The sequence below is a fragment of the Lissotriton helveticus genome, chromosome 3_1, assembly GCF_964261635.1.
Source record: "Lissotriton helveticus chromosome 3_1, aLisHel1.1, whole genome shotgun sequence".
Taxonomy (NCBI): Eukaryota; Metazoa; Chordata; class Amphibia; order Caudata; family Salamandridae; genus Lissotriton; species Lissotriton helveticus.
The window spans coordinates 395848612-395872713 of NC_136061.1; the positions used below are offsets into that span (position 1 = coordinate 395848612).

At 47.3% G+C, this 24102-nt stretch overlaps 1 protein-coding gene across 1 annotated transcript in view; it reads right to left on the minus strand.

Annotated features, from left to right (window-relative positions):
* Positions 1 to 24102, minus strand: part of RPA1 (replication protein A1) — a 251759-nt gene that overhangs the window by 35315 nt on the left and 192342 nt on the right. The window contains exon 14 of the mRNA XM_078680149.1: positions 2158 to 2334. Within this exon, the coding sequence (XP_078536275.1) occupies positions 2158 to 2334 (177 nt within the window). The remainder of the gene's footprint in view (positions 1 to 2157; positions 2335 to 24102) is intronic.

Here is a 24102-nt window from a genome sequence, read left to right on the forward strand (position 1 = left end):
TTATAGGAGTTATTTCGGGGGGTTTGTGTAACATGCATGAGAAATGCCCTAAATTATGCCAATTACACTGCCATAATTTAGATTTTACATGGGCCTAGTAGCACAGGTCTATCATACAGGCTCAAAGATCACATGAGCAGAGCGCTGATAGGAAGGGGCAATGAGCTCAGGGCAGTACACAAACACAAACCACGGATAGTATTCACCTGCTGGAAAACACATGGCTACCAAATGGAGTAAAACACAAAGATGATGGGTAGAATGCTTGCAAAGTTTCAGCCACTGGCAACTACTTGGGCCGCATTTCAAGACCATATTCTTTTTTACCATTATCCACTCCGGTTATATGCAAATCAACCTTGGTGTTGCTTCAAAATAATCAGTCTAGCCCGAACTGCCAGGCCATGTCCTCTCTGAATTGAAACATGACCAAACTCAGACTGATGTCGGCCTACATAGGCTTCATTAGTAATGTGCAATGGGTATGCCCAGATGTGGGTTCCTTGCTCAGTGTACCACAGGGCTCAAGTTAGAAGTCCCAGGCAGGACTGGACTGTAGTTGCGTTTGTTCCCATTAAGAGGGAACCTGGCTTGGCCATTCAGGTTGGACTGCTCCCACTGAAACAGGATGATGGCGGATTTGCATACACCATGTCTCTGTCTGGCGTGACAGTGGGTGAAAAAACGTTGACTGCAATGCAGCGCCATGCAATTACAGTGGCTGATAGTTTAGACAAGCATTTCACCCATCATTGTGTTTTCCTCAGTGCAAAGCCCTAGGATAAAAGTGTATAACCACATATGGATCCTCTGCTCACTGCGCCACAGGGCTCAAGCTATACCTCACTGATGAGGCTTGAGTAGGCCAAAAAAGGTCATAGGTTGCATGTGTTTTGGTTAAGAGGGGGGCTTGAAAGTTCATGCTGGACTTTTCCTATTGGAGCAGGTCCAAGGCTGATTTGCATATATCTTGTCTTTCTGGACAGGCATCGTGGACGAAAAACAATGTTTATTTATTTTTATCCACTAACCTGACAAAACGTGATCATTTTAAACAAGCCTAATGAAGGAAAAACTCCAAAGGCAGATTCTCAACATGGGTTTCATTCCGATATTTAAAGTCAGGTGGCCACATTCCGCATTTTCATCCTTACAGCTGGACGTGGCATTATAGGCCCCCTCGTGTGCTGTGGTCCACCCTCCCAGTGGGGCAGACAAGCGCCTCACAGGATGCTCAAGGTGTCCCCCCACTAGTAGCTCCAGTCCACCTCTTGCTTGGCTTGTGAGTGGAAAAAAAGAGGGACATCTGGCGTTGTGCACCAACTCATTATGAGTAGTGGGTAAAGTACCGCAGAAAATAGGACGGCTGGCCAAATTATTATTAAAAAAACCTAAAAGCCCCATTCTCCTCTTGTTCAAACACGGGCGAACCAAGTAATCAAAACCTTATGAGAAAATTAAGAGCCGTGGCAAAAGGACTAATGCGAAGGGAGAGAGAGAGTAGGGTATGAAAGTGGAGAATATAAAAGCTGTAAATTTACAAAGGGAGCATGAGGAAAGGGCTTAAAAGGGCAACTGATAAAGGAAGGTCAAAAAGTAGGATTAAGGGGTCGAGTTAGGGGGAAGCGAGGATAAGAGGTGGTAAGCGAGTTGGAACCTGCACCACCACAACACAACACTGCCTGTTAAAAGCACATTGCTTTATAATGCACGGGTATTGTAAAAATCTGAGGTACACCCCTGTAGGCTGTGTCCTTGAGCTCGTGTTTGTGTTTCTTTACATTTATCGTGCCAGGCTAATCCAACAGAACCATCTGTGCCAAAGGACAGCACCCAGGACACCCAGATAGCAACACCGCCGGATAGCCAGGAGCGGTGAACAGACACACATTTGTGGGCACACAAACAATCACAACAGACAGCCATAGCTTCACTGATCCATCTCAGAGCTCCACACGCGGAAAAGTGGTGCACAGCATTACAGGACAGGCACCAAGGATCTCCCCTAATCAGAGGCCTTGGCTAACAGACGCATTTAATCATTTGGAGACGGCAAAGGGACTGTTCCTAATCCGCCGCTACAACACCTTCAATGTAGAAGCTCCAAAGCCCACCCATGACCAGCCAGAACCATGCTCAATGTCGAACATCACTCACCGACAGGATGAGCCGATATTTGAAGTTGGGGAACTCCTTGTCACATTTCTCGCAGCGGAACAGCCCATTCTGCTGGTCGATCACCTTCTTGTTACACTCGGGAGAGGGACAGGCCTGGTACATGCAGTTCTCTTTACGCAGGTACACAATAGTAGAGACACTGGTAAAATAATCGGCCTGTTGAGAAAGGAGATATATATTTGCACACAGCTTCAAACTTCAGACATATGTTGAATCACAAAAGTACAGTGTTAACAAACTAGCTGGACTAAACACACCACTCGCGGATCAGACCACACAAAGGCCGTGTTCCCAATGTTGGGGTGATCTGATCTCTCGCTCGATTATACAGAAGGAGTAACCTAAGTATGCAATTTTTCAGAAACTAACTGCACCACTTTCTGGGCACGGGTAGATCGGAGGAAACTGCTCGACGGCTTAGCTTTCTTGTGCCTTATTATTATTATTATTATTATAATTGCATTTATTGAGCGCACAGCTACCCGGAGGTTTCCTTGCGCTAAAAACAAACAGAGGTGAGCTAAGTTGAGGAGGAATGAGCACGCATTTTAAAAATTAAAACGCCAGGTCTTAATTCCTTTACGGAATTTCAGGTAGCAAATTTCAGAACGCAGGGATTGAGGTATGGAGTTCCAAAGGGAGGGAGCAAGTAACGCAAACGAGCGACCGCCCATTTTGACTTTGTTGACACGCGGGGTCTGAAACTTGTTTTGCGTGGAGGATCGCAGAGTACAGGAGGGGGCATAGTGCTGTACTAAAGATGATACGTATTCCGGGGCTTTGCCAGTTTTGATATGGTGCATAAAGCAGAGAGCTTTAAATTTACCTCGGCTCTCGATGCGCAGCCAATGCAGCTTGCGCAGATGGACAGCGGCCGAGGATCTGGCAGGCAAGTTACAGATAAGGCGAACAGCCATATTCTGAACTACCTGCAATTTCTTTATAACCTCCTTACAGGCACCCAGGAGCAGAATGTTCCCGTAGTCCATCCGTGAGGTGACAAGGGCCTGGAGTACGGTCCTCAGGGTATCAGCTGGAAGCATCCACGTGATTTTTCTCAACCACCTAACGATGGTGATACAGGTGGCTGAGACTTTAACAACATGTTAAGGGGTGGGAGTAGGGCCCATCTGATGAGGCCAATGTTGCGGGCCCCAGAGCGATGAATTTGGACCAAATAAAAGCAACTCCGTTTTGTCACCATTCAGTTTTAATTTATGACTATGCATCCAATTGGAAATTTGTTCTAGACCAGACTGCAGGGAAGACGTGGGGAGATGTTTATTTGTAGATAGAGAGTAGACGATTTGCGTATCGTCTGCGTAAGAATAGATCGTGAGACCTGCTTGCTCCGCCAGGAAAGCTAGAGGTCTCACATAAAGATTAAAGAAAAGAGGGCTAAGAATGGGACCCTGGGGTACACCGTGGGGAGAAGTGAAAATGGAGGAGACAGAAGTAGAAGAAAAGTCTTGAAAAGTGCGATTAGAAAGAAAGCTAGCAATCCAGGCCAGGGCTAGGCCGTCGATACCCACAGATTTCAGGGTGGACAACAGGATGGAATGGGAGACGGTGTCAAATGCGGCACTCAAATCTAACAGAATGAGTGCCACTGTCTCCCCGTTGTCCACTTGTCTTCTGATGGTCTCGGTCACACCAAGCAACGTGGTCTCAGTGGAGAAGCCAGCCCTGAACCCGGATTGTGAGCGGTGAAGAAAATTAAAGGATTCAACATAAGAGGTGAGAAGAGAGTTAACGTGCTTTTCAAGGATTTTAGAGTAGCAAGAGAGCAGAGAAATGGGACGGAAGTTGGAGAGATTATTTGGGTCCGCGTTAGCCTTTTTTATCAATGGAACCACCATCGCATGTTTCCATTCTTTGGGAACCGTGGCTTCAGCCAATGAAGCATTTAGAAGATCAAGAATGATCTGAAGTATAGATGGATCGAGAGTGCGCAATATATGTGGGGGCATGGGATCAAGAGGAGAGGCAGTTTTTATTTCATGTAGATATTTTTGAAAGAGCAAAGGAGAGATCAGTTCCCAAGAGTGAAGTTGGGGGGTAGTGGGAGTTAAGCTAGATGCATCAACGGAGCAGGGACAAGGCCATTGATGATCAGGAATAGGAGAGTAAGTGGAAGAAACGCTAAAATTAGCATAGATTTTATCTATTTTCTCCAGGAAAAAGTTTGCCAGGGCATTACATTGTTCTGTGTCCAAACAGGGGTCTTTAGGTACGGAGGACATGCCTGCAAGATCTTTTACAACTTTGAACAGGGCCGTAGGTCGATTTTGGGCATTAAGTATGGTCATATTAGCATGATTAGCTCTGGCGGAATCGCAGGCGGCATGGTAGGCAAGAAGAGCGGCTTTATACCTTTTTTTCTTATCCGTGCAGTAATTGGAGCGCCAAATGCGTTCCAGTTTCTTGCAACAAGATTTTTCCTGGCGGAGTGAATCATTGAACCAGGGAGCCGGTGGATGATGGATATGGGGCTTATTTCTCTGGGTTGGAAGGCAAGAATCTAAGGCTGATATCAGCCAAGAGCTGACAGCAGACACCTCCTTGGTAGTAACGGTGGGAAGCGTCGGTTTAGAGTTCTCAAGGCAGCTATTCAGTTTGCCATTATCTAATCGTTTCCAGTTCCTGCTGGCTTTGTGAGGATGTGAGCTAGGAGGGCAGTTATGATGATCAGATATATTGATTGAAAAATCAATGATGAAATGATCGGACCAGATGACAGGTGAAGACGAATGGCAGGTGATGCATTTAAGATTAGAAATAATGGGATCCAATAGATTACCAGCTTTATGGGTGGGGCCAGAGTTATGCAGGTGAAGATCCAAGGCGGCTAAATCCTGTAATAAGCGTGAACTAATGGGGCAGGATGCATGATTAAAATGAATATTTAAATCTCCCACTATTAGGAAATTAGTGGATTGAAGCAACAGAGGGGAAATGAGCTCTAGAAAGGAGGATGCCCATACACATGCTGAGCCAGGGGGACGATAAATAAGGGTTCCAGTCAGAGTAAAATTGGGAGAGAGTAAGAGTTTGAAGAGACCAGCTTCACAGTTAGGAAAATCTAGATCTTCCCATTTGCAAGAGAATTCTCTTTTGAAGATTACAGCAATACCCCCGCCATCCTTGAGTATACGGTTTCTCCCCACATAGGTGTAGTTATTGGGGAGCGCCGTGGCGATGTCAGGGCCGGAACTGTCGTTTAGCCATGTTTCCGTAACAAACATGGCTGCTGGTCTAGATGACTCAAGGAGGTCAAAGATGTCTCTCTTATGTTTAGAGAGAGATCGGCAATTTATACTAATAAAGCCCAGATCAGGACAAGCTTTGTGCGAAGTAAAGGAAAAATGATGAGTGACAGATGGGGTATCCCAGAAAGTGCGTGAGGGGGTGCATAGAGCCGTAGTGACAGAACCTAACATGAGAGCGCATATAGGACATTTCAGCGGCGCATCTTGACAACTAAAAGCAGGGGCAAAAGTACAGGGAGGTGGCTGTAGACACAATAGAGCAGAGCGGGAATATGTTATGTTACCTGGAGCATAGGGAATGGCCCCTGGTCCCGTTCTGGCGCGGACGGGCGCAGACGGGCAGGACTTTGGCACGACTTCGGCGCGAAGTCGGCGCTCGTCCGCTGCGCTTCCGTCATTAAGTACCCAAGGGAAAGAAACTCACTAGCCCGCTAACCTGCTAATTGACCAGCAGGGCGGAAGTGAGTATGTGAGGCCAGATGTCGGAAGTCTCGCTCGTGTGGCCCCGCCACTGCAAACGGCACAAGCCGTGGCGGATCGGTGCCTAGAGCGGAAAGAATAACAGGCACAAGAAAGAGCGTTGCGCCGAGGAGCGGCGTTCAGACAAAGGTTTATTGTTTTTAAAATCAACAATTCAAACCAATTGCGCGTTGCGCTAAGGAGCAGCAAACAGAGTAAAAACACAAAGGGTATTTTTAAAATTGTGCAAAATTAGTGCGCAGAGCCTCAGCGGCCTGTCTCACCAGCTATCAGCCCCAACTGAAGGCTACACTGGTCTTTAAGTAGCTAAGCCTATTCTACTCACTAGCCCGCTAACCTGCTAATTGACCAGCAGGGCGGAAGTGAGTATGTGAGGCCGGATGTCGGAAGCCGAGAGATTTCAGGCTCGACTGCTCAAGATTTCCAGAGACATTGTGCATCACATTTGGGTCCTGCCACCCTGCTGTAGAGTGACACTGCAGCAGAACTCACAGCTCCCTTAAGCCCGCCAGTGACACAGCGAACACACTCTACGGTGGGTAACGTGGCCCCTCTGACAGATGGTCAGTGCGGAAGCAGCTCTCCTCTGCTCCGGGATGAACCTATTTCCACCCCTTGAGGAGTGAAGCACTGGGAGCTGCTGCAACGCCAAGAAGCGCAGTTTACTGCACACACATCCATTAAAGAAGCTTGGTTCAACCGCAGGCATCCGGAGCGATCAGTAGTCAGTGCCAATACCCTGAATTCAGTCTTACGGTGGTGCTCAGTGGGGTAATAGAACACATTCACTATCCCGACGGCATGGATGGGTTTACTTCCCTGTAGCAGTATCTCTCCAGCAGAAACACCACACAGATTAGGCTGTCAATCTTCAAATGTTGATGTTCCTTACCTGGAGAAATCATGCCATCTTCTGGTAGGCACGGGAGAGAATTGTGTTGACCAAAATAAACTTCTACCCTGTATCTTGTAAACTTGATTAAAATCACTCATGATATAGACCGCAAACCTACCCCACGCTGTAGACACTATATTCAGATTACCTTGTACTTTGTACAATATCAGGGGGAATTTGAATTAGTGTGTTATAAAGAACATATTGTGAAAAACTTGTGTACTATCAGTCCTCTTGACTGGGGTCGCACAGCTAATGTTACAGACAAGTTCATTTTTCGAATGCAGTATCCACTCTCTAGACTTGCTTACTGTGCATGGATTACTAGAAGTACTAATCCCTGCTACAGGTGACTGAAGAGGGAGCAGTAGGACACACATTTAATCTGGATTGCCCCACCACTGCTGTATGCCACCCGTGCAACAGCCACAATCAAGTTTAGTAAACAACTTAACTGCATACCATGTAGTATATGCACTCATGACAAAGTTACCACAAGAAACTGAAAACTAGAATATGTGTGCAGTATGAACCCTGGGACGCCTGTTGCAATGCTTTGAGATCCAATGAGTAAATGCACAATCCATAATGCTTTGGTAACAGGCAGGGTCGGCCTGGCCTATAGGGCAATCAGGCAGTGTCCAAAGGGCAGGTCTGAAAGGTCAGTATGTGGGCCGTTGTTTTGTCTGTTTGTGGGTCTGTTTTTTATTGATTTCCCCGATTTTACCACAAACATTGTCAGCAGTTAGTCTATTTTTGGCAGATAGAACTCCTCCTCAGGAGATCATAGATAACTTCAAACTCATAACCAAATCTGTGAACGAGGCTTTAACCACTTTCCCTAAAGGAAAAATAAATCGTAAGACCATCTGGTTTAATTCAACCTGCGCTAAAGCTCACTCCGCTCCTAAAGTAGCCCTTAAAAAATCCCCTAGAGATAGAGTTGAGGTCACCCAATTAAGGAAAGCATATAATAACACACTTCGGAAGCGAAAAAATCAACTCAAAGAGGAACATTGGACCGCCCTACACAATAGCTGTAAAACTAATGACTCCAGGGCATTCTGGGAGGTTATTAATTCACCCTTTCTCTCAGGATAAAGAGAAGAAAACGAAATAGAAGTCTCAATTAATGAAGCAGAATGGATAGCCTACTTCTCACAGATGTTCTGCTCCACAGATCCCAATACCCTGAAATCCGGAACCCCGGGACTACAGCCCGAAAATCTATACCCCTCCCCCCCCAGGACCCAAGCATTGGATCTCACCCTGGCTGCGGTTGTTCAAGCACTGAAGTCAAATAGAGGAGGGAAGGCCCCGGGCCCGGACGGGGTCCCTGGGGACCTATACAAATTTAAAATGGATCTATGGGCCCCCCTATTACTGAAAGTTCTTGAAGCTACAGAAAAGGTTGGGCTGTTGGACTCTTGGTCGGAGTCCATTCTGGTCCCAGTTTTCAAGAAGGGAAATCGTAACAGCCCATCGTGTTACCGCTCCATTTCTCTACTTGATTCGCTGGGGAAGGTGGTGGGCCGAATCCTTTTAGAACGGCTGCAGTGCTGGACGGAAGATAACATATCTGACCTCCAGTACGGCTTCAGGGAAGGCGTAGGCACCCTAGAACAGGTACTTGATCTTACCCTGATAAGAGCAAAATATGTAGTCGCAAAGGGTGGCAGATTCTACATGGCATACGTAGACCTGTCCGCAGCATTTGACTGCGTGAACCATATGAAACTTTGGAACATCCTTATTGAAATGGGAGTCGACATGTTTTTGGTCAATTATCTGCGTGAAATGTATTCCAATGCAACTGCCAGGGTTAGATATGGTGAAGGGGGTCAGCTAACCTCACCGTTCAAATTGGAACGCGGAGTGAGGCAGGCTTGTGTCCTGGCTCCCTTCCTCTTTACACTATGCACAAATGGTTTGGAAAACGCCATGTTGGAAGGGAGTCAGGACCTCCCATTAGTCCAGAACCGTCGCATCCCCGCACTTTTATACGCGGATATCATCGCCCGCACTCCCCGTGAACCGCAACGCTCCCTAAATCGATATAACCAATTCATGTCACAACTAGACTTAAAAATTAACATAAAAAGACCTTTATCATGCTGTCTGGTAAAAAACTACGAAAGGGAAAGGACATATATCCAACTAATTGCAGGATTGACCACACTCCAACCTACCCTTACCTGGGAGTGGTTATAGACGAAAAGGGCACCTGGAAAAGCGCAATAGAAGTTAGAAAACTCCAGTTCCTAAAAGCTACAATGGCCCTAGTGTGGTTTACACAGAGGCTCGGCAAAAGACCCCCTAAAGAGATTTTACAAATCTATCACGCTAAATGCATCAGTACTGCCATTTATGGGGCCGGGGCTTGGGGGCACTTACAGTCTGAAATTATACAGAAGGTTGAAAACAGCTTTTTACGTTATCTACTTGCTGTACCCCAAAGTACTTCAACATATAGTTGCCACATTGAGCTAGGTATTCCCTATATTTCGGATACCATTCGGATGCAACCAGTCCTGTTGTGACATCATATTTGGACATCTAGCAAACGAACGTTCACCCAGGCAATTATTTCCGACTGCCTTAAGTTAGCCTATGCCCACAAGATCCTTTGGCTACAGCACGTTAAAATGTTCCTGTGTGACCTTGGTCTTGAGAATTTCTATAATAATCCCCTTGAAATGGTCAGGATCCCAAGAAAAGTGCTAAGAAATGCATGCTTAAACCATCTAGTGGATCGTCGATTGTCCACTGAAATTAACAAACTTTCAGTACAGCACTCATTGACAATCCAAACGACCGATTCGATCCAGCCCTATTTAGCTATGAAGCGGACTACTTTTGACAAATTCCTACTAACCAAATTCAGACTAAATGTCTTTTACCGCCTTTTAACTTTTCCATCTACAAATGACTGGTCAAAGCAGTTAATTAAATGTCCCTGCGATGGTATCTCAACTCAATCTCTCCTTCATGTAACGTTATTTTGCAAATTTTATGCTGAAGCTAGGAAACTCTGGCTGACTCCAATGTAAAAAATCATGGGTTACCGACTTTGCCGCCCTGCTCTTTTGGCTGTCCAAAGGCTCGAATTAGATCACATAGCTATAAATGTGGCAAAGTTCTTAAAATTCTGTGTTAAGACATCAAACCAATCTTTAGCCGTAGACTAACCATTCCTCATAAGAACCGATAAATCACGCTGCTACATTATCCCACAAAACCTTAGTTTACATATGAGATTTTACTCAAGGCAGCTATTTTAACTAGAATTTAATCTTTGTGAAAACATGATGTATTGTGAATTCTCTAATGTATTTTTAACATATTTTTTGTTCCTTTTAATGTACTACTACGGTGACATTTGCACAGTATTGAACTTAGATCGTGTAGGGTTTTCCAAGTTGGAATTCTGGCCAACAGTCATCTACTATAATCATCTAAAAGCATCTGAAAGACCCCAGACGTAACCACTTACTCTACGTGTCTAACTTGCATAAGAGTAACTTTGCTTTGATCGTCTTCTACTTTTTTAAACTGCTTCAGTTTAGATTTGTTTTACACTCTTTTATAGTAACATAAGCGTACTTTGATGACCCCAGAATGCACAATGCACTTTATCGAACCTATCTTTCATTTGAGCCCTTCTGAGACGTAAGTCTGTAACCTTTTTTATTTGTTTGACCCTTGGAACTGTTTGGTACCGATTAGAATGAATGAATCATTCTACGTGAGCTATTTTGCACTTGAGACGTCCTGAGAAGAACAATCGCTATTTCCCTAATCCCGTCTGATTCTGGAACTGTTCTGGACTTTACAGCATGAAAAGACTAGTTAAAGTTGCAAAGGCAATTTCTTTTTAAAATCCTTTTAACTGTATAAATATTTATGTACTGTGATGATTTTTAACTTATTGACTTGTAAGAGCTTATATGGTTGTGCATCGCATACCGAATTAAGCGTATTTTGATTGATTGACTGGGGGGGGGGGTCGCACAGCTAATGTTACAGACAAGTTAATTTTTCGAATGCAGTATCCACTCACTAGAATTGCTTACTGTGCATGGATTACTAGAAGTACTAATCCCTGCTACAGGTGACTGTGAAGAGGGAGCAGTAGGACACATTTAATATGGATTGCCCCACCACTGCTGTATGCCAACCGTGCAACAGCCACAATCAAGTTTAGTAAACAACTGAACTGCATACCATGTAGTATATGCACACATGACAAAGTTACCACAAGAAACTGAAAACTAGAATATGTGTGCATTATGAACCCTGGGACGCCTGTTGCAATGCTTTGAGATCCAATGAGTAAATGCACAATCCATAATGCTTTGGTAACGGGCAGGGTCGGCCTGGCCTATAGGGCAATCAGGCAGTGTCCAAAGGGCAGGTCTGAAAGGTCGGTATGTGGGCCGTTTTGTCTGTTTGTGGGTCTGTTTTATGGTCTGGTTTTTATTGATTTCCCCGATTTTACCACAAACATTGCCTACAGCAAGCACAAATGCATGTAGTGTCTCATACCTGCATAATACCGATAAAGCATGTCTTAAAAAGTGGAAAACTGTCCGAATTTGCAAATACGGTCCACATTTTTAGCTATATGATTCGCTATGGGGGCATTTTTATTTTGGTGACCAGGACTATTTTCCGTCCCAGTCTGGCCCTAGTAAAAACTCTGGAAACTCATTAACACTTGGTACCATTTGCACCAGAACCAATTTCAAAGCTACTTGTTCTGTCCACGTAATACAGGGTAGCCCTTGTGACAATGATGTGTGGAACACACTGGTCTTGTTGATGGATTAGGAACAAAAAACTGTACTTTTCCATAGAACAACGCTCTGGCTTCTGAGCAGCCACAAACGTGAAGACACCTTTTTAACTAGAAGTGAAGTAATGACGCTACCCAAGTAGATGTCTTATCTTATGCATATTTATAGAGTGCATGGCTTTGGCATCCCAAGGCTAGAAACGCAACAGATTATAATACTATGCTTTAAGGGGTTTCAAAGAACATAGCTGTCAAACACGCTTTTAGCGATTTCCGGAATAACAGTTCATTGTCTGTGATCTGCATGTTGTGAGGAAGCGAGTTACATAACCTAGTTACATTGTAGCTGAATGAGCGCCCTCGACTTCTTACTCTTCATATAGTTCGGACCGTGGCCAGTCTAGCATTTGGGGATATAAGAGTTTTGCTCAAGGTGCAAGATGAGACCAGAGGTGGGCGGATGGAAGGGCCTTTGAGTTGAAGTCGCCTATGGTGCTAGAAATGATATTTTTGGTAGGCTAGGGCATTCGCCGAAGCCAGGAAGAAACCACCACTCGTCAGGATGAGGGAGTTACACTCCTAAAATAACCCCTGCTCACCCTCTTGGTAGCTTGACACGAGCAGTCAAGGCTTATCTTGGAGGCAGTGTGTAAAGCATTTGCACATAACCAACAGTAATACAGTGTAAGCACTAAAAAGGGACACCACACCAGTTAAAATTTTTTTTTCAATATTTGTATATACTTAAGACAAGACCGATAAAAATCCACAATACAGTACTTAAAAATCTTCAGTTAACAAAATATGCTTGAAAAACAGTTCCTTAATGTCTATAGCTCTGTCCGGGGCTATCACAGCGTTGTGAGCAAACAAATCCAAATAGTTCTGGTTGATCGCTGCATCAGGGGCCAGCTACGGTGTCAGGAAGACCCGCAAACAGTACTTTTTAGAAATGCAGGGCACCGGCGATCTCTCGTTGAGTATCCGAAAGCACGGCGCCGGCAGGTGTCGGTTCCGGAGGTCAGTGCAGGAATCGTTGGGCCGCTCGAAGTCACACGCGTTGAAGATCAAACTCCTCTCTTTAAGTCAGGAGCGTTGGCGGCGGCAGGCGTCTGGTGCTGCGGTGTGAAGTGCAGGGGTGCAGCGCTCTCAGGTCGCGGTGCGAGCAGCGGCTCAAGGGCGGCGTCAGATGGCGCAGTCGGTGAGACCAAGGTCGCTGTGCGAAGTGAATGCGGTACTCGTCGCAGTGCTGGCAGGTTGTAGTGCAAGCAGCGGTGTCGTCGTTGCTGAAGCGCTGTAATCGTCTGACGAACTGGAGTCGATGGCGCCAGCAGGCCAATGCTGCGGTGAGAGATGAGAATGGTGAAACGTGTAACTTTACGAGCTGGGCCCTCGAACCACGGTTCAAGCAGCGGCACCGATTTCGGCATGGAGTGGCATCGTCTGAGATATCAAGGCTTCATCGTGAAGCAAGGCGGAGCAGAGTGCGGGGCTCACAGGTCACGGTGCGAGCAGAGGCTCAGTGGCGGCGTCAGCGGCGTTGTCGGTGAGACCAGGGTCGCGGTGCATCTTTGCCCTCCTCGTTGCCTTCAGGGCAGAGTCGGCAGCGTCTATGTTGTCGAGTTCCTTTTTCTTCTGTTGCAGCACAAAACACACAGTTCCCAGTGCTGAGGGCAGAAGAGCTTGAAGTCGTTACTGTTCCTGAGACTTCTTGAACAGGGGGCAAGCTCTACCTCAAGCCCTTGGAGACACTCCCAAAAGTAATTGCAGAAATTACAGTGCAGTCCTTTCACTGCCCAAGACAGAAGTAGCCACTGCAGGCCAACAGAGCAAAGCACACAGCAAAGTGGTAGTTCCTCCTCACAGCTTCCCCAAGCTCTTTTTCTTGGAAGTCTTCTTGGTTTAAGAGAGTTCTAAAGTTCAGGGGTCTGGGCCCCAATATTTATACCCCAAACTCCTTTGATCTCTTAGGCAGAGACTGTCTGTGCCCAGCCAAAACCAGTTCTGCCTTCTCTGGTGTGGCTTCCTGGCAGTAGGTGGAGACTGCATTGTCAGAGGCAGACCAGGCCCATTCAGGTGCAAGGAATTCCTCCACCCACCTACTCTAAATGCAGCCCAGGTCTATTCAGCCCTTTCCTGACCAACCTAGACTATCCAGAGCCACTCCTGCTCCCCAGGCCCTGTCATCCAAAACCCAGACAGTCAACCCACAAACCCAGCAGAGGCACCCTGGATGGTTAGGCAAGAAAATACCTACTTTCTAAAAGTGGTATTTTCAAACACAGAATGTTAAAATCACCTCCACTAAAAGATGCATCTTTGGATTCTGGGTTCAGGCATACTAAACAAATAGTTTTCTTACCTGTCGGTGTAGTTTTGCAGCTTGAAGATCTTTCTGGATTCACTATGCTGTGCATTATTCCGCGGTCTTGTGGTTGGGTCCGGATTCGTAGTCTTTTCTTTGTTTTTTTTTCCTCTCTTAGCCCAGGTGGGCGTCGGCGTCACACCCCCTTGGGTGTATTTCCGGTGACGTCGGCATGCTTCCTGCGGAAGCTCCCACTCTTGGGCGCCATCTTCGGGTTCTTTTTTTCCGTGTTTCTTTCGTTTCCGAAGTAATGGCAATGTTCTATTTAGTTGGTATTTTACCGCTTTGTACTTTTAAAGTCCTTTCTTTAGTTAACCACTTCTTCTCTCTCCAGCCTCATCTTTCTGGCGGAGGTGGGTGGGTTCGCTAGTGAATCCAGAAAGATCTTCAAGCTGCAAAACTACACCGACAGGTAAGAAAACTATTCGTTTTGCAGCGTGAATCTTTCTGGATTCACTATGCTGTGCATAGATTTTGTAGCGGTTTCTCATCTCTGTGGCGGCTGGGTGGAAGATGAGCGTTGGGTGTTGAATATGTGCTGTAGCACCTTCTGTCCAACTTGAGCTTCCTTGTTCATTTGTATGTCCACACAGTAGTGCTTCGTGAACGTGTGCACCGAAGCCCATGTTGCCGCCAGGCATATGTCCTCTATGGGTGTGTTAGCCAGGAAGGCTATTGTAGCGCCCTTCTTCCTGGTGGAGTGGGCACGTGTCCCCTCTGGCAGTTCTTGTCCTGCACGCTTGTGGCAGAGTTGAATTGTCTGTGCGATCCATCGTGCAATGGTCTTTTTGGTTACAGCTTTCCCCATGAAGCTGTTTGCGAATGACACAAAAAACTGTTTTGTTTTCCTGTGTCCCTTTGTCCTTTCAATGTAGTGCATGACTGCCCTTCTGGCGTCCAGGGTGTGCAGAGCTCGCTCTGCGCTGGTTGTTGGTTTTTGGAAAAAACTCGGTATCTGTATAGACTGGTTCATGTGAAATTTGGATACCACCTTCGGCATGAAGTGTGGGTCAGTCCTCATCACAACTCTATCATTGTGTATTTGTATGTAGAGTTCTTGTAGCGTCAGCGCTTGAAGCTCGCTTACTCTGCGTAAGGACGTTATTGCAACCAGGAAGGCTGTTTTCATAGTTAGCATCTTTAGGGAGGCCTTGTTAAGTGGTTCAAAGGGCTCTTTCATGAGGTCCGTTAGGACTGAGTTCAAGTTCGATGCAGGTGGCGGCACCCGCTTGGGTGGTGCGATCCTTTTCGCTCCTTCTAGGAATCTCTTCACCACCTGTGATGTGAAGAAGCTCCTGCACGTTTCTCCCCTTGTGTAGGCGACTATCGCTGCCAAGTGAACTCTTAAAGAGGATGAGCTAAGGTTCTTCTCCAGCAAGTGCGTCAGGTACCTTAGCACTGTGGAGTCCCTCTTCATTTTATTGTGGAGTCTTTCCTGTCTGCACCATATTGTGAATCTTTTCCATTTCGCAACGTAGCACTTCCGAGTGCTGGGCCTTCGTGCCTCCCGAAGTACCCTCAAGGTGCTTTCTGGTAGTCTCAAATGTGCGAACTCTATGTCCTCAGGAGCCACGCTACTAGGCTCATGCTCTCTGGCTCTGGATGTAGTACCTCTCCGTTCTGCATGGAGAGTAGGTCTTTCCTCCTGCTGAATCTGTGGGGTGCACACTGTGTCATCTCCATGATCTGCGAGTACCATGTCTGCCTCGCCCACTGTGGTGCGACCAGTATCAGTGTCATGTTGCTCGCTCTGCACTTGCTCAGCACTCTGTGCATCAGTGGTATCGGGGGAAAGGCGTAAGCAAATGTCCTTGACCAATCTATCCATAGGGCATTCCCCAGTGACCCCTCCTCGGGCTGCCTGGATGCGAAGTTTTGGCATTTTGCATTCTGGCGTGTGGCAAACAGGTCCACCGATGGTGTCCCCCATCTGTCGAACAGGTACCTTGTCTCCTGAGCATTGAGCTCCCACTCGTGGGATGCCGATGTCTGCCTGCTGAGCCAATCGGCTTGTATGTTGTCCTTCCCTGGTAGGTGTATGGCTAGCAGGTCTATCTTGAGAGGGATGGCCCATCTCCATATCTCCTGCGCCCCCGTTGAAAGCGGGGCTGACTGTGTGCCCCCCTGCTTGTTGATGTAGAACATCGCAGTGGCGTTGTCTGTTCGTATCAACACCTTGTGTTTGTACAGTCTTGTTTGAAAGGCTTTCAGTGCAAGGAAGATTGTCTTCAGTTCTAGGTAATTGATGTGCTTTGCCGCATCTGTTGGCGTCCACAGTCCCCTCACCTTGAGCTCCTCCATGTGAGCGCCCCATCCCTTCAGGGATGCATCTGTGGTGATGGTCACTGTTTGCGTTGGGGGCGTTAGAGGCTTTCCCCTTGTTATGTTCTCCATGGTCCACCATGCCATCTCCTTCTGCACTGCGTGCGTTACAACCACTAGATCCTCCCAACCGCCTGTAGCTTGAGACCATTGCTACTGTATCCATTGTTGAATGGGTCTCATGTGGAGTCCTACATTTGGTACCAGGTGGATGCATGATGCCATCATGCCCATGATCTTGCTCGCAGTCCTCACTGTCCGAGCTTGTCCCTTCCGGTAGAGGCGAGTTTCCTTCACCAGCGCCCTCGCCCTCTTCTCGCTGGGGAACACCTTGCCCTGTAAGGTGTTGATCTGTGCTCCCAGGAAGATCTTGACCTGTTCCGGCTCCATTGATGATTACTTCCAATGGATGGAGAACCCCAGGCTTATGAGCGTGCTCGTCACTGTATGTGCGTGCTGCTTGCATTTCTGGTATGAGTTTGATTTCACCAGCCAGTCGTCCAGGTAAAGGTATACGTGTATTCCTTGCCTTCGTAGGTGCGCTGCGACTGCTGCGAGGCACTTTGTGAAAACTCTTGGTGCTGATTTTAGTCCGAAGGCCAGTGTCGTGAACTGGTAGTGGCTTTCTCCAATGGTGAACCTGAGCATGTGTTTGTGCTTTCTGTTCACTGGGATGTGCAGGTAGGCGTCTTTGAGGTCTATTGTGACCATGAAGTCCCCGGTCTGCAATTGTGGGAGCACCTCTTGCAGGGAGGTCATTTTGAATTTTTGCGTTCTTATGAATTTGTTCAAGAACCGTAAGTCCAGAATGGGTCTCATTGTCTCGTCTACCTTTGGTACCAGGAAGTACGTTGAGTATATTCCTGTGTTTCTTTCCTTGAAGGGTACCCGTTCTATGGCCTGCTTCCGCAGGAGTTCCTTTGCCTCCTCCTGAAGACACTGCAGCTGCTTGCTTGCTAGTGTTTTTCTTTTTGGTTTTCTGCTTGTTGGCCTCCCCTCCAACTCTATGCAGTATCCGAATTGGATAATGTTGAGGATCCATTTGTCTGATGTGATTTCTCTCCACTCTCGGAGGTAAAATCTTAATCTTCCTCCCACTGGTGTCATGTGGTCGTAGGTGTCTAGTTTGTCTTGACCCATCTGTACGTGCTGCCCCCTGGGATCTTTTTTGTGGGCGGGCACACAGAGTTTTTTTAAGTCACTTAGAGGCGGGCTGCTGCCCCCCTCTTCTATTTTGTCCCCGTCCATTTCTCCCTCGAAAGGACTGGCCTCTTTGTTGGTACTGCCAGGACTGCTTCTGCTGACCATGCTGAGCCTGCGAGTCTGCCTGGTGCGTTTGCTGGAAAGCCTGGTGTGATGTACCTGGCTGGTTTCCGCCTCTCCCGCCGGGCCTCCGTGACGGGGTGCCCCTCTTGTTCCCTCTGAACTGCAATGCTCCCATGGATCTTGCTGTTTCGTTACCTTTTTTCAGTTGACTGAGCGTTTCATCAACTGTTGTTCCGAAAAGCGTGTTGCCGTTGAACGGTGTGTTCAGGATGCTGTGTTGCACCTCCGGTTTGAAACCTGAGATCCTGAGCCAGGCGTGCCTCCTTGACGTGACGCCCATCATGAGCCTGCTGGCGGTGTCTGCCCCATCCAGGGCTGTCTTAAGGCAAGAATTTGCCGCGTTTTTTCCCTCTTCAACCAGCTTTTCGGCCTTCTGCCTGGCATCCTGGGGCAGGTCCTTCACCAACTGCCCCAGCCCCTCCATGATCTGGTACATGTGCCTGTTTATCAGGGCGTTGGAATTAGCCATGCGCCAGTGGGTCGCGGCATTCCGTTCGATCCTTCTGCCCACCAGATCCATCCTTTTGCTCTCTTTATCCGGTGGCGGGCCCGAGGTAGTGGGTACGTTAGCCCTCCTCCTTGCTGTGGCCGTGATAATGGAGTCTGCGGAGACCGTGCCCTGAATGTAGGCCGGGTCCTTTGTGGAATGTTTGTACTTCTTCTCAGTTCTGGGAGTTACTGCCTTGCATGTTGCGGGCTCCCTGAATGCTTCCTTCCCCTGAGCCAAGACGCTTTCGAGCATTGGAAGGAACTGGCTCCTCGTTTGTGTTGGGAGCAATGTTTCTAGAAGGAAGTCTGCTTTCTGCTTCTCTTCGTCGAGCTTGAGCTTGAAAGCTGCTGCGGCAGATTGTATCACCGAGTTGTAGGCCCCGATGTCCGGCGGCGAGGGCCTCGAGGGGTAAGTGTCGACCACCTCCTCCGGGATGTCGGTGTCGACATCTATGTAATCTACCTCCTGTAGGTCAGAGGGTGCCGACTCTGTGTCCGTCCTGCTTTCCTCTTCCTCCCCATAGTTGTAACTATCGTAGGGATTCTCGTACTCCTCCTGGTCGTCGATCACCTCGACGTCCTGGTCTTGTTCCTCGGCGACTTCGGCGATCTCATCTTCCTCCTCGACCGCCTCCACCACCGGTGGCTTGGTCTTGTGAGGGATCGTGAAGGCTTTCATCTTTGCGTCGAAATCTTTCTTCCGCTGCATGATGTTCTCCATTTCGGCCTCGAGGCGCCTTCTCTTCTTCTCCATCTCGGCCGCGTGTTCCGCGTAGGATGGGTCGGCCGTTCTTTTCGGGGGATGGCTCGTCGCCGTGCCTTTCGGTGTCGAAGTTTTCGACGTCGACCCGGATTTTGGGTCTCTGGTCGTCGTCGTCAGTTTTGGGTCTTTCTCCCTCGGCGTCGATCGATCCTTTTCGGGGACGATTTTCGACGTTTTCTGCTGATCAGCAGCTCTCGGCGCCGGGGACTCCTTCTCGGAGGATCCGCTGGGCCTGGGAGTAGTCGCGGACGCCGCCTTTTTTGGCGTCGGCGCTTTCGGGGTCTTGCCCTCGATTTTTCTAGACTCAGAGTCTCTCGGGTTCTTGGGGGCCGAAGAGTCTCCTACCTTGTCAGAAGTCTTCGTGTAATCGGTCTCTATGACCTTGTAGCTGTCGTCTTCGGCGGCAGCGTTGTCTTCTTCCTCGGAGGACATCCCCAGGTGGCGTGTGCTACCCTCTGCCTCTCTCTCACCCGAAGGGTCTTCGGGGCGAAGGCGGAACAGGCGTTACAGTCTCCGCTTTCGTGGTTCACCGGTAGGCAAAGGTTGCATACCGGGTGCTGGTCCTTCTGCGCGTACTTGTGGTGGCAGTTACGGCAGAACTTGAACGGTGTGTTGTCCATCATCGAGCGTCCAGGGCCTCCCTGGTCGCGTGTTCGTCGACGGTTGTCGAGGATCTCGATGAAAAACGCCCTCTCCTTGCTGACCTTTTGTCGATGAAGTCCCCTGGAGTCTTCAGATGACTTCTCCTCGTCTTTTCTGTATTTTCTTTCTTCTTTCTCCAAAAATGTCTGGAGCCCAAACGGGAACGATCCAGACCCGACCGCGGAAAAAAAGAATCTGAAGATGGCGCCCAAGAGTGGGAGCTTCGGCAGGAAGCATGCCGACGTCACCGGAAATACACCCAAGGGGGTGTGACGCCGACGCCCACCTGGGCTAAGAGAAAAAACCCAAAAAAAACAAAGAAAAGACTACGAATCCGGACCCAACCACAAGACCGCGGAATAATGCACAGCATAGTGAATCCAGAAAGATTCACGCTGCAAAACTTCATTTTCCTACCTAGTCCCCAGGGCCAGTTATGTTTATAAGACGTTATAAACAAACTCCCCATTCTGTCTTATGTGGAGCAGGTAGCCTTGCAATAGTGAAAAACGAATTTGGGAGTAATTCACTATCAGGACATGCCACACACACCAGGGCGTGTCCTACCTCTCACATACACTGCACCCTGCCCACAGGGGTACCTTGGACCTACCTTAGGGGTGATTGAAATGTAAGAAAAGAGAAGATTAGGGCCTGGCATGTGGGTGCAGTTGCCAAGTCGACATGGAGGCCAGAGTTACCTTTTAGGGGGTGTGTGTGTGGGTGGCACGATCCAGTGGTGCAGCCCAACAACAGCATTTGATTTACAGGTCATGGCACATGCAGTGCGCTTTACTAGGGACTGACACATAAATCAACCAGGCCAATCATGGAAACACCAATCCATAACACAATCTACACGGAGAACATATGCACTTTAGCACTGATCAGTAGTGGTAAAGTGCCCAGAGTCCTAAAACCAACACAAACAGGTCAGGAAAAATAGGAGGAAGAAGCAAAAAGGTAGGTGATAAACCTACAAAAAGGGCCATTTCCAACATATGGGCTATGCACAGGGCCTTGTATTCGACTCTCTGATCGATCGGAAGCCAATGGAGGGTGGCTAGAGCCTTCGAGGCAGTCATGCCTGGGGATGTTAAGCAAGGTGCGGGCTAACTTGGTTACGCTCTTGGGTTCTCCTAAGTATAGCGAGTCCCCGTAGTTCAGGCAGGAAAGAATGTGTGCCAGGACCACAAGCCTTCTGGAAAGGAATGAAAGAGGATGTAAGATATTACGAAGCGTTCTGAGACTGCCATAGCAGCTGGCCGAAAGTTTAGATGCTGGAGCTTCCATTGATAAATGTGTCCAGCCATACTCTGACTTTTAATAACAGTCTTGGTGGCTGGAGGCGTGCACTGGCAGTCTGGCCGACCTGGCCTCAGAAGGGGGTTGTTATCTATTATCATTAGCTCAGTCTTGCCCCCATTTAATTTTAGGCAGGACTTGGCCACCGAACTGAAGTAATTCATCCAAGATTAAGTAATTTTCACCCACTTCAACTCTTCTCAAAAGAGACAGGACAAAAACAGACATATCATACAGAAGAAAAAAACATTACTTACCCGGTAACCATCTATTCGTAGGGTGTAGTGCTGTAGATTCACATGCTCTTTATACTTCTGCCATCTAGTGTTGGGCCAAGATGTTAGCGACTTGTTTTTCTTCAAAGATGTCAGTCACAAGATCTGCTGTGACTCCTCCTGTGGTCCAGAATGCATCAGCACACTGGTTCCATCTCAGATGGTTTCCCGCTCAGCAGAAAGAACAATTGACGGACAGAATGCAGAACAATGTCATACATTCACCCCATAACATATCTTGGCCTAAATCCATCGTTTTTTTTGCTCACCATGCCATTCCAGTTTGGACCCAGCCATCTGCAAATCAATCCTGACCCTGCGCCCAATGGGAACAGAAGGCAAGTAGTGCAAATGAAGCACAGAGTCAAGAAAACATCTGTGATCATCGCCAACTTCCATGGAGAATGGCAGGTGGATGTGAATCTACAGCACTACTCGCTAAGAACAAATGGTTACTAGGTAAGTAACATTTTTCGTTTGTGTAGCTGTAGATACACATGCTATACAGAGCCTATAAAGCAGTTCCTTTCTGAAACAGTGGCTGGCTAGCAGATGATGCAGAGGATTGAACAAGTTATTTGATACTGCTTGGCCATCTGTAGCTTGTTGACGTTACATCTACATTGTAGTGCTAAGTAAACGTGTGCAGCATTGACAAAGTAGCAGCTTTACAGATGTTCATGAGAAAGATCTTACATGAAAAGACTAATTTGGCTCATTTTTACCTGCAGAATGTGCATTTGGAGGCACAAGTACTGTGCACCTGGCTTTAGCATAACAGGTTTAAATGCTTTTTATACATCTTGCTAGCAATGGCAGCTTTCACTCCACTTGTGGGGTTTGGAAATGGCTACTTTATGGATGGTTTAGTTCTAACAATTTAATACATGAACACTTAACATCCAGAGTAAGAAGCACCCTTTCAACTACAGACTGGAAAAAAAATATAGGTAGCTCAATAGTTTGGTTGTTGTGAAACAACTAGACAAAACTAGCAAGAAATGTAGGGTTAGTACGAAGAACTACCCAAACTTTATGTACCTTAACAAATGGTGTCTGTATTGTAGATTTTCAATACATTGGAATGAAGTAATTGCAATTAGTAAGGCTACCGTCCAAGAAAAAACTAAGGCACAGAAGGGTATATGCACAAGCGGAGAAACAATAAATTGCGCGAGGACCACGTTCACACTCCATATCAGCCCAAGAGATGTCTTTGGAGGAATCACCCTCTTTAAACCTTCCATGAAATCTTTAATTATGGGGCCTTGAGAATAGATGAACGCTGTCTGTTTTGACATGGTGCAACTGCAGTTAGGTGTAGGAGCATGGAAGAGTAAAGGAGACCTGCCATGTAAAGATATAGGTAGGAAAAAAAACTCCTGAACAGAGCCTGCAAGTTTACAAATGCAGTTGTGCATTTATCTCTTCAACTTAGCTGCAAAACAGACACATGTAGTGTGTTTCCTAGCCTCTCGTAAAATAGCTATGCATTACTGAAAATGCAAGATTGAGACAAGGTGTCTTACTTGAACTGGATACGGAGTAAAAAGGTTGCACATGAATGGGTTTTTCGTTGGGGGACGGACATCTTGAGGAGCATGGAGTACCAAGGCTGTCTCACCCGGGTTGCTGCAAGGAGTCATTGACACTTGCCTCATCTTCCGCACAACAAATGAAGGATGAGGAAAAGGTGGAAAAGCTTAACCAAATATCCACAACACGTTCAGCTATTGTGTGTTGCCCATGCCTGCAAGGCTTTGGCATTTTGTGTTTCCAGGAGTGGCGAACAAGTCTATTGTTGGAGTGCCCCTGCGTTGGAAGTATTTGTGGAGGATTTGTGCATGGAGTTCCCACTCGTGGACCTGTTGGTGTCCATCTGAACAGCTCATCAAAAGCATTCTCCACTTCCAGTAGATGCTCCACTAACAGGTGAATGTTGTGGTGACTTCCCTAATGCCAGTTCTTCTGTGCCAGATGAGAAAGCCAGAGAGAGTGTGCCCCACCCACTTGGTGAAGAACACGACTGTCATAATTTCTATCCTTATAAGTACTGTTTTGCCCTTTAGAAGCAGGAGAAAGACAGGGCTAACCTGATGAAATGTTCCAGGTGACTGATGGGACAACCCTGGTGCTGTGGAGTCCAAGCCTTGATTTGTTATATGGTGGAGGTGAGATGCCCACCTCACGAAAGATGCATCCGTAGCGATTGGCACTTGCCGATGGGGTCTAAAAAGAAGCAACAGCTGTAGGTATGCCACCATCCTCTGTTGGGATATGCTTTGCCTATTTCCTTATTCAGAACTGAGCCCAGAAAGGGCTGAATTTGTTAGGGCTGGAGATGAGACTTTCGCATGAATGATAAAACCTAGTCTGTGCAGGAGAGACATTGCTAGTTGAGTGTGTTAAGCACTGTTGTTTTCTGCCGCTCTGTATCAATCAGTCATCTACATACAGAAACACGAGTGGTGTTTCTGCCAGATGGGTTGCTAAACCCTCCAGAAACTTTGTAAAATGCCCTCTAGGCTGTTGTAGCCTGAAGGGCAAAACCTTAAATTGATGGTGCTTTCCCCTTAACACAAAGGTGGGGATACGGGTAGTGCGCACGGTGTATAGGCACTTGAAATTAGAAGTCTTTCCGATCCAGCACTGCCATGAAGTCATCTTGGGTCCCTTGCTCACTCTACCACTGGATTCAAGATAGCCTGGCTGATGAGGATTATGAATCCGAAACCGGTCCCAGGATGCTTGTTTCCGGTCCAGGGAAGACATGGCTTGGCAGTTCGGGTTGGACGGTTCCCATGAGGCAAAGGGTCAGACTGATTTGCATATCGCCCAAAAAATGTCTAACTGGGGTGGTGGAGTGAGCTAAAGAATGGTTATGGATTAAACCCAGATCAGTTGACTGGGGGTGTTTGATTTGCTCAAACGCTTTGTCCATCATCCCCTTTGGTATCGCTATGAAGTCATCTTGGCATTGTGAGGGGATTACATCTTG